General features: G+C 31.3%; 1 protein-coding gene across 4 annotated transcripts in view; it reads right to left on the bottom strand.

Annotated features, from left to right (window-relative positions):
* Positions 1–3,123: 3,123 nt before the first annotated feature.
* Positions 3,124–10,129, bottom strand: part of LOC127738932 (long-chain-fatty-acid--CoA ligase 4-like) — a 29,181-nt gene continuing 22,175 nt past the window's right edge. For all 4 annotated transcript variants that reach the window (XM_052250427.1, XM_052250428.1, XM_052250426.1 and 1 more), the window contains 2 exons: positions 8,672–8,944; positions 3,124–7,076 (listed from right to left, as the gene is read on the bottom strand). In XM_052250427.1, the coding sequence (XP_052106387.1) occupies positions 6,922–7,076; positions 8,672–8,944 (428 nt within the window). In that variant the 3' untranslated portion in view covers positions 3,124–6,921. The remainder of the gene's footprint in view (positions 7,077–8,671; positions 8,945–10,129) is intronic.

Genomic DNA, 10,129 nt, shown 5'->3' with positions numbered 1-10,129 from the left:
TAGACCATGACTGAGGGGGCGGGGCCAAATATTCTCCATGGAAATGAGATGTGCTAATGCTTATACAACTGAACACCAAGTAACATTGGCCTACCACTAATGGTTCCCCTTGAACTGACCTAATCACAAACTAATACATGTTAACTTAGCAAAATTTTCAATTAGACCATGACTAAGGGGGCGGAGCCAAATAATCTCCATGGAAATGAGATATGCCAATGCTTATACAACTGCATACCAAATATCATTGACCTACCACTAGTGGTTCCCCATAAACTGACCTAATCACAAACTAATACATGTAAACTATGAAAAGTTTCAAAGTCAATAGACCTTGACTGAGGGGGCGGGGCCAAATTATCTCCATGGAAATGAGATGTGCCAATGCTAATGCAACTGCATACCAAATATCATTGACCTACCACTAGTGGTTCACCATGAACTAGACCTAATCACAAACTAATACATTGTTGTCGCTGCCGCCGGCAACGCCGGAAACAGCATACCTATGTCTCGCTTTTTGACTCCGTCAAGGCGAGACAAAAATGGAACAAAGACCCAAATGGTCGGGTTGCATAGAATGTTCTGTAATGAACATTTGAATATATGGAAACATAAAATGTAATAATGTGGAAATCTTTAATCAGCTCCATAATAAAATCTTGGCAATTTCAATTGTTTGCAGGCATTGACCGTGCAAGACACCTCATGGGTAGTCAAGGTTGTTAACCCCCCTTGCGTCATATGAAGTTTCAACGATCTGGGTTGGAAACTACAGGAGACATTTCTCACACAATATGTAGTCTTTTGAAAATTTATCTGAAAAATGAGAAAAAAATCCTAAAATTTAAAAGTAGTAGATTCAAAACTCAATTTTGTACAACTTATTTGTCACGTTTTATAGATTCGTGGTTGAAATCTGTAAGTGGACTTGGATTGCACAAAATTGGCACTGTCTTTTGTAAATTATGCAGACATATGACAGAGTTCCTAAGTCTTGTAAAATCTGAAAAGTTTCTTCAAACCATTCCATAATAGCAGTTGCACATCTTCAATATGTGCAAAATCTTTCGGTAAAGTTTCAAGGATCTGGAATAAAACTGCAGGAATCAATAACACAATACCCCCCACACACACATATAACCATTTTATAAGATAGCTTTGCACTTTGTACAACCTTTATAAGTCAGGAAATTGACTAAACCAATGTCTGCTTAAGGGCATACGATACAGTTTTGATCCCATAATGAAATTTTGATGAAAATTTGCATATAGGCTATTTTTTTACCTGATTTACTCAAATATGAAATAAAAAATATACCTTCATGGGCTACTTTTTGAGAAAATTAAGGTCGAAATTTTAGATGTTTGCTCAAAATTTGGATTTGTGGACGTATTTTTCCTTTCAACAGAAATACATAACTTTTTTGTTATAAAAGATAAACACAAACTGCTTTTTGTTAAATTATTTTTAAATTCTGTTTTATTTAAATGTCTTATAAATGTGTGCATTTTATTTTTACAAATAACTCACATTTATCAAATGTTCATGAATGTAGAAAAAAAAACGTCATTTTTTGTTGTATATTCATCATTAAAAAAATTGCATTATTGACTTTTTCATGAAAATTGGTACACATAATCTTCATACGTTATCAAACAAAATGTCATTTTAAAAAAGAGGGCTCCATGAACTTGTCTTCAAGATAAATCAGTTTGAATGATAACAAACAGTCGAAAACTGCATATTTTTCAATATGTCACAGTTTGACATCACGAAAATAACAATTTATGTTAGCAACGTCATTACTTCCCATGTAACTGTACCGTATGCCCTTAAAGACATAACGTAAATTTTCACAGTTCATTTGTGCATATTTACATAAATTTTTTAACATCCTAAATTAGCAAAGAAAAAAAAATGGCCTCTACTCCCTTGTCCTTTTTCTCATTACAAAATACTTTCTTTTTCCAACTGCATCTAAGGGCTATTCCATTAAAATGTGTGTGGGAGGGTAGGAAGGGACTTTCAAAATATCCCTACAACCAAGAACCATTTTTTAGATAATTTTGCATAATGGTAATAGACGCATACTGAAAAAAGACCCATGACCCACATTCAATAACTAAACTTCCCTTCCTACCCTCCCACATACATTTTAATGGAATAGCCCTAATTTAAATTGTCTTGTAAGGTCATATGTTTTCTTATTCTAATTCATACTAAAATGCAATATAAAAATAAGAAGATGTGGTATAATTGCCAATGAGACAACTCTCCACTAGAGACCAAATGACATAGAAGTTAACAACTACAGGTCACTGTATGGCCTTCAACAATGAACAAAACCCATGCTGCATAGTCAGCTATAAAAGTATGTTCTTACTATGCGTCTATAAATTTTCCAATCTTTCTCTCTCTTTTGCAATCAATTAAGAAAGATTAATAACATGTAGCATCAAGATAAATAAGAGTTAGTTTGACCAATGGGTTGACAAGAGCTATAGAGAGTCATAAGTGATAATGGAAGCAACTGAAATAGAACAGAAATTACCAGTATACCTCTCTAAGGATGACACGAACCACTTTTGTTCTTCATTGGCTCATTGGTGTCAATAGTGAATATTAAAAAAAAGAGAGAAACAATGATGGATACCAGAAGCTGGCAACACAAGGAAAAAACAGATAATTACATGAATTTCTTTAAATTAAGTCAACCCGAAATGAAGCTTAAATGATTTGTAACTATTCTTTGTACAAATACACAAATCATCAGCTTATATGAGAACTAAATTTGTTCATTTGATTGGTTGAGTGTTGCCTGCTTAACATCCTTGTTATTTTGAAGTCCAAGGGACATATTTGGTCAGAAGTAAGTTTACCTGAACAAAATTTGTGTCATCTTTAACTAATTATCTATTACATAAATATCAGCTACAGAAACCCCATAAAGAACAACAATTTTGACAATTTTACCTCCTATGTTCTATTCGTAGTAAATGCATACCCTGTAAGTCTCTTATAAAGCACAAACGATTAAATTGTCAATCTAATAAAATAACTAAAACTTCTGAATTGCCATAAATATAGGGTTAGCTGTTTAAAAACAGATAAAGAAAAACTTCCACTTGATAAACATTTATTATGCTACAAATTCTACAAATATGGCAAAAATATAGCTCTCAGGTGTACATAAATCAATGAAGCTGCTTGACTACAAAAAAAAATTTCTCAGACCAGTTTACTTTAATTTGATTGTTGTTATTTGTTTAACAGGAACACAATATCATATTATGATGCAAATATTTCATCTTTGTTTATTTCCTGATATGCTAAAAAATATAGGATCACAAAAAATGTAACAACAGAATAATTCTCAAATGAATTCATTCACAACTTGAGCAATTTAGATCTTGGCAATTACAGGATTTTCATAAATGGAAGCCTGTAGGGTACCACTGAAAAATAAGAAACTGGTAGCCAAATAATCAGAATCATTCACTTAACACAAAAAGGGGAGGGCTGGCAACTTGGATCCCCAAAGGTATCTACAAAAAGGTGCAAGAAATTGTTTTTACAGGTTTGATCTATATAGCTAAAGGATTCATGGTTCAGCCAACTAAAACAAGTTCTCTTTAATTTAATATCCTAATTACACACTCAAATAGATCAATTGCTGAATAAATTTAACTGATGCTAGATTTTCTGATGAGATTTTAATTAACATATTTGGGCTTGCACTACTTCAGAATCTGAGGGAGAATTGACTTCTCTTTTCTAAAATGGTAGGGAGAAGAGGTGGGACTTATATGTCCTAGTTCTATAAGACATAAAAAAAGAGTTAAATCAATTCCATATATATAAAATATAGACAGAAGTCTGAGGAAAAAATCTGTTATCTTATATGCTAAAAAAATAGGAATACATATGTGTTAAAATAATTTTAGACTTTTTTAATGTATAAAACAACAAGTAAGAATGCAAAATGGTTTAATAAAAAATAATATAACAAAGGAGAGAAATAAAGAAAATTGTGTAAACTTAACAAAAATATAATTTTTAACATAAAAAATAAGGAAAGAAAAAAGACAAAATAGGAATAAATAACAGTAATAAAACATTAAAGTAGTACATTTTTTACTTAATTATGCTTAAGTTTATTTAGCTTTTTTAGTTCCATATTGGGTATAGGTTTTTATCACTTTATTCACCCAAGGTCCCAAAAAACCAAAGACTTTTGAAATATATTTTTTTTCATAATTGCAAACTATAAAAAAAAAATTGAACACAGCCATGACAGATGCTTGTCATTTTGTAATGATAATTAATGTTAATGTTTTGCACTAATTTTTTAGAACAATATATATTATACTAGTAACCAAAATTTTATCATTTAAAGAAATATTTCAAGTCAAGTTATAAGATACTGTAAAAATAAAATAAAATAAAGATTTATTAATAATGAAATGTATTGAGTGTATGAATTATCAATAGCATACTGGAAAACATATATTGGAAGACAGATCTATAACATTCTGAGATTTAGTCCTTTATATTTTTTCATTAACAGCCTTTAAAGGTTGACCCCTTTACATGTAGAAAAGAATTCTGCTCAAATGAGTGCTAGAGATCATCTTGAACTTCAGTTTGTTTCATACTAAACAGCTTCGTTCATTTTTTTTGTACATAAATTAGGCCATTAGTTTTCTCGTTTGAATTGTTCATTTCGGGGCCTTTTATAGCTGACTGTGCGGTATGGGCTTTGCTCATTGTTAAAGGCTGTACGGTGACCTATAGTTGTTATTTTCTGTGTCATTTGGTCTCTTGTGGAGAGTTGTCTCGTTGGCAATCATACCACATCTTCTTTTTTATATTTACTGTGACTTTTAGATGAAAAACAGCAATAAAGTGTTGTTTCTTTACTTTGGATCTGACTTCTGTAAACTTTAGAATCAACATATTATTATAACTTTGTAAAATGTCTACAATCTGACTTGTGTTATCAAAACTATCTCAAACATTTAGGATATTATGGTATATCACCCCTTTATTTCTTTTTGGCACAAACAACTTCAGTTGCTGGTAGTCCTTTTAGTCTGTGAAAAATTTAGATAACAAAAGAACTTAAGTCTGTTCAGAAATAAAAATATGGATTGTCAAAGGGCACTTTTTGTTTTACTTCATCATACAAAAAAATACATTTCTTATGGCAGAATATCACCAATGGCAATGCCTATAATATTTATCTGAGATGCCAACCTTTATTCTATAATAAATGAAAAAGCCATCTGACAATAATAAAAATATCAACAACTGGAATCTTGAAACTATAACAAGTGTTTATACATGTAAAACATCAATGGCAAGAGGTTAATATAATCTTGGAAGTCGTACATTTAGATAAAGATTAAATATGCATCTATTTCAAATGAATACAAATCACTTGTTCTATGGCACTAGAACAGATGTAAGTCAATAATTTATTAATATTTATATCAATTTTTAATAAGTTCTAGATGCAAAGTTTACAGAAAAGTATACAATTTATCTATGAATTTCTGCATCTAATATATGCATTTTCAAGTGTTTTGCTTTTAAAGATTTCAGGGAAACAAATGTTAATCCCCATGAACATGTTATATTGATTTTAGTATACATGGCATATGGAAACCCCATGAGGTACCTACATGCCAAATGTTTGAGAGGCTAACTTTGCCCAAAGAAACTTAGTTGAAAAAAAAATTACACAGTTACATCATAAATTGTTAATTTACAATAATTAACTAATTCATCCCTTAAAAAAGCAATAGCATTTTGATTGGATAGAACCCTTGGCGCTCTGATAATCCACTAGCATGTCATTACCCACCCTATAATCGTAATATGTACAGATGATAACGATTGTAGTTAAAGATTATTTCTCAACTATATGTAGCATATTACTACAAGTTCTAATATCTTGATTAACAATGACATCAATACATAATATATTGTTATACTATAGCTAGCAATGACTTAAGGCAGACATAGACACTGTTCTGTGTTTGATATATATTTTTATGTAGCAGGTGACTTTATGCAATATCAATTTCAAGGACATGGTTCTTTTAAGGGCATACAATACAGTTACAGGGGAGGTAATGACGTTGCTTACTTAAAATGTTATTTTTTGCAAAGTGACTCAAACTGTGACATATTGGGAAAAGATGCATTTTTCGACTGATTTAATCTTTAGCTTGCAAACAAGTACATTGACCCCTCTTTTTTAAAATGACATTTGGTTTGATTATGTATGAAGATTATTTGTACCAATTTTTATGAACAAATTACAGATGAAATTTTTTTGAATTAGATAATAATACAACAAAAAATGTGGTTTTTTTTGTCCTCTAAAATCATGAATACTTTGATAAAAATAAGTTATTTCCAAAGAAATGTTACACTAATTTAGAAACTTATTTATGTAAAGAAGATTTTCCAAATGCCTTACAAAAAAAATCCACTTGTGTTTATCTTTCGAAACAAAAAGTCAGGTACCAGAGGATAGAAATGTTGAAGAAACCGCAATTTAGAGTAAATGTCTAAAATTCACATCCCATTTATCTCTAAAAGTAGCACATGAAGGTATATTTTATTTACATATTTGAATTGACTAGGGAAAATATAGCTTGTATGCATCATTTTATAAAAAAATCACTGTGAAATCAAATCTATATCGTATGCCCTTAAACAACAGGCCATTACATGATGAAGACATTCACAACATGACAGATTTTAAAGCTCAGTGACTTCAAAATCATCAAACCAGTTCCTTTTTATTGTGCTTGTAATGTTTATAAAAGTTTCTATCAAGCAAAAAATCCATCCAACACAAAATTATGGACAACACTGCAATTTTTGCACACATATAGTATAGTGGTTTAACAGTCATACATTCTGTTGATCTCCTCTTTAAATTCAGCTTCAATACTTTTTCTTTTAAACTTCATGGAATCAGTAACTAGTCCAGAATCTGGCATCCATACTTCAGGACACAATAAAATCTTTCTGGGGATGCTAAATTTATCAAGCTTGGCTGCAAAAATATAAAGTCAAAAATCATTGTTTTTTTTTTTCACAAGTAAATAAACATATGCAGTTTGTCAGACTCCCTCGTTCAAAATTCACCTAGTGTACAAAATTATCACCACCAAGACTCTTCCAGTTTGACTGTTAGAAGCTTGATGATGAGTCCTCAGCTTGGCTGTATAGGATGTATTACTTTGCTGTGCAATATGTTAGATAGGAGTAATTCAATCCAAGTTCTGTATTGGATACTTTTTTGCTTTATTCCAATGTTTTCCTTTATAAAATCAGTCCAAACATTTAAATAAATGTACATTTTATTTGTGTACTTTATTAAAGAAATAATTCTTTCATGTCATGCTGTATGCTTGTTTTATCCAGTGTCAATCAGAGAACAACTGACATTAAAAAAATCCAGCACGTGTACCCACTGTTTTATTGGAATTACAGCATAGCTTTGTTTACAAGGGTTTTATATCAGAAGCCTCATTTAAAAGTACTGACCAACTTCCGGATTCATCATTTCAACTATTCTAACCATACAGAGTACATTAGTATGTGAGGGTATTAAAGACAACATATAACAAAGAAAAGACAATTTCTCTGATAGAATGTGACCCTTAAAATAGCTTTTTTTCATCTCACATTTTTTAAAGTAATTTATAGCAGATTAAAATCCATTTAAATTCTTGATGACAGTTTCCATCATAACAAAATTTACGAAGCAATGAACATTTCAAGAAAGCCAATATCTTAAAGACTTGGTAATTGCAGTCAACAGACTTAAATTAGATAGTATATTATAGATAAATTGCTTCGCAGCTGGATACAACCGCAGAGGTCCGTCCAAGCCTGAACAGTTGGGGCAAAAATGGACACAATATTCCCGCTTGATACAGGTCTGAATTTGGAATGTAATTAAATATTTGACACACAATAGGTTTCTGACACAGAATAACTGTAGTCAAAGAACTTAGAATTGGTTATATGATTTGAATTTATATTCAATTTTTTGCTTTTGTGCAATACACTTTGCTATTGCGAATTGGATAATCTCCCTTACACTGCTTTAAAATTGTCTTAAGTAATTGTCCATTAACCAGGAAACCCTTGTTTTTCCCCCTTTTTTGCCCCTAATTCCTAAACGGTTTGAGCCATAACCCCCCAAAGCAAATCCTAACCATCCCTTTATGGTATGGAAACTTGTGGTATAATTTCAGAGAGATCCATACGCTGTTCCACAAGTTATTGTCTGGAAACTAGAAAAATGCTTATTTTGGCCCCTTTTTGGCCCCCAATTCCTAAACTGTTAGGACCATAACCCCCAAAATCAATCCCAACCCTCCTTTAGTGGTTATAAACCTTGTATATAAATTTCATAGATTTCTATTTAATTATACTTAAGTTATTGTCTTGAAACCAACTGTCTTCGGACGACGTTGATGACGACGACAATGACGACGATGTGATACCAATATACGACACAAAATTTTTTGCGGTCATATAATGAGTTTTGGCTATTTGTGTCATTGTGTTACTCCCTAATTGATGGACATCCCACATTTCCTTTTATTCACAATAATTTAGTATAAATATAACACTAACCTTTGATTCCATACTCTGTTATCCTTTTGATAATTTCCTTCTCAATTAGCTTATTTTTACAAAGATCAGCTATATCTCCTTCAAGGCTCATGGATTCAGCTAATTCCTTCAATGGTCTGGCTGATGGTACAACAAAAGCTATGGTGAAATCATGATGTGATGACCCATATACACAAATCTGTTCCACTATGGTACACATCTTTAATGTTGTCTCTACTTGACCCAGGGCTATATATTCTCCCGACTGTAACTTTATTAGATCTTTCTTCCTATCTAAAATAAATATTTTTAGTTTCTTGAAATTTTTTGTCAAAATTTTCACACAGTCTGTAAAATGTTGGCAATAAATTATAGAATAACTAATCAAAAAATTTGAATACTGAAAAATATCCAGTGAGACACCAAACGACACATTTATTCACAATTATGTGTAGGGCATAAGTGAATTATCAGTGATTCTCAGTCACAATTTAAATATGTATCGATATTTATCCTGGGTTAGCTATTTTATGTATAAAAAATTTTAAGGTCGCTGGGGTGTCTAAATGTTTGACGATAGATTTTTCTTAAACTTCTGTGAAAGACTTCTGGGTCAATGAACTTTTCAATATCAAAACTGGACGTTACCAACCTTGTTTTTTCATTAAAATACATTGAAATTAACGAAATCAGTTATTTTATATGGGTTATCAATCCTGTAAATAAACTTATTCTAAAAGGTTACCAATTCAACACTGTAATTAGATCTTTGAATATTGTTTTCATTGATATAAATATTGATTTTGTTATCAGTAAATTAAAACCATACTAAATATTATTTTTATACACATATGCACTTTCACAGTACTACAACCTTTCGATACTTATATTTTGGCATTGCACAAGGTCATGTTTTTCTCTGACTGTTAATGATGTCTTTACACTAAATCCATTGGATGTTGGATGTGTACTGATTAATATTTTAGTCTAAGATACATGATTTTTTTTATATGTTGTTATTGGCTTTGAACTAGCTGTCAGTAACTTTGAGTACTCTCAGATCTGTACTGTACTTTGTGTCTTTTGTGTTGTTAGAGATGTATAAATACACTGCCATGTCCGGTCTGTGCTTTTGTTAGATGTTTTTCTGCTTTGTATCAGTCTGTAACACCACTGTCCCAGGTTAGGGGGATTGGAAAGCGCTCACAGACATGTTTAAGTGCCACATTCTTTATGTGCCTGTCCCAAGTCAGGAACCTGTAGTTCAGTGGTTGTCGTTGGTTCATGTCTGTCATATTTGTTTTTTCATAAATTGTTTTGTTATATATTAGGCTGTTAGTTTTCTTAATTGAATTGTTACATATTTTTCATGTCGGGGCCTTTTATTGCCGACTATATGGTATGGGTTTTTCTCATTGTTGAAGGCTGTACAGTTGCCTATAATTGCTTACATCCACTTCATTTGAACTTTGGTGGATA

This window comes from Mytilus californianus, unplaced genomic scaffold (genome assembly GCF_021869535.1).
Source record: "Mytilus californianus isolate M0D057914Y unplaced genomic scaffold, xbMytCali1.0.p SCAF_4, whole genome shotgun sequence".
NCBI lineage: Eukaryota > Metazoa > Mollusca > Bivalvia > Mytilida > Mytilidae > Mytilus > Mytilus californianus.
This window is presented reverse-complemented; position numbering and strand designations above follow the sequence as displayed.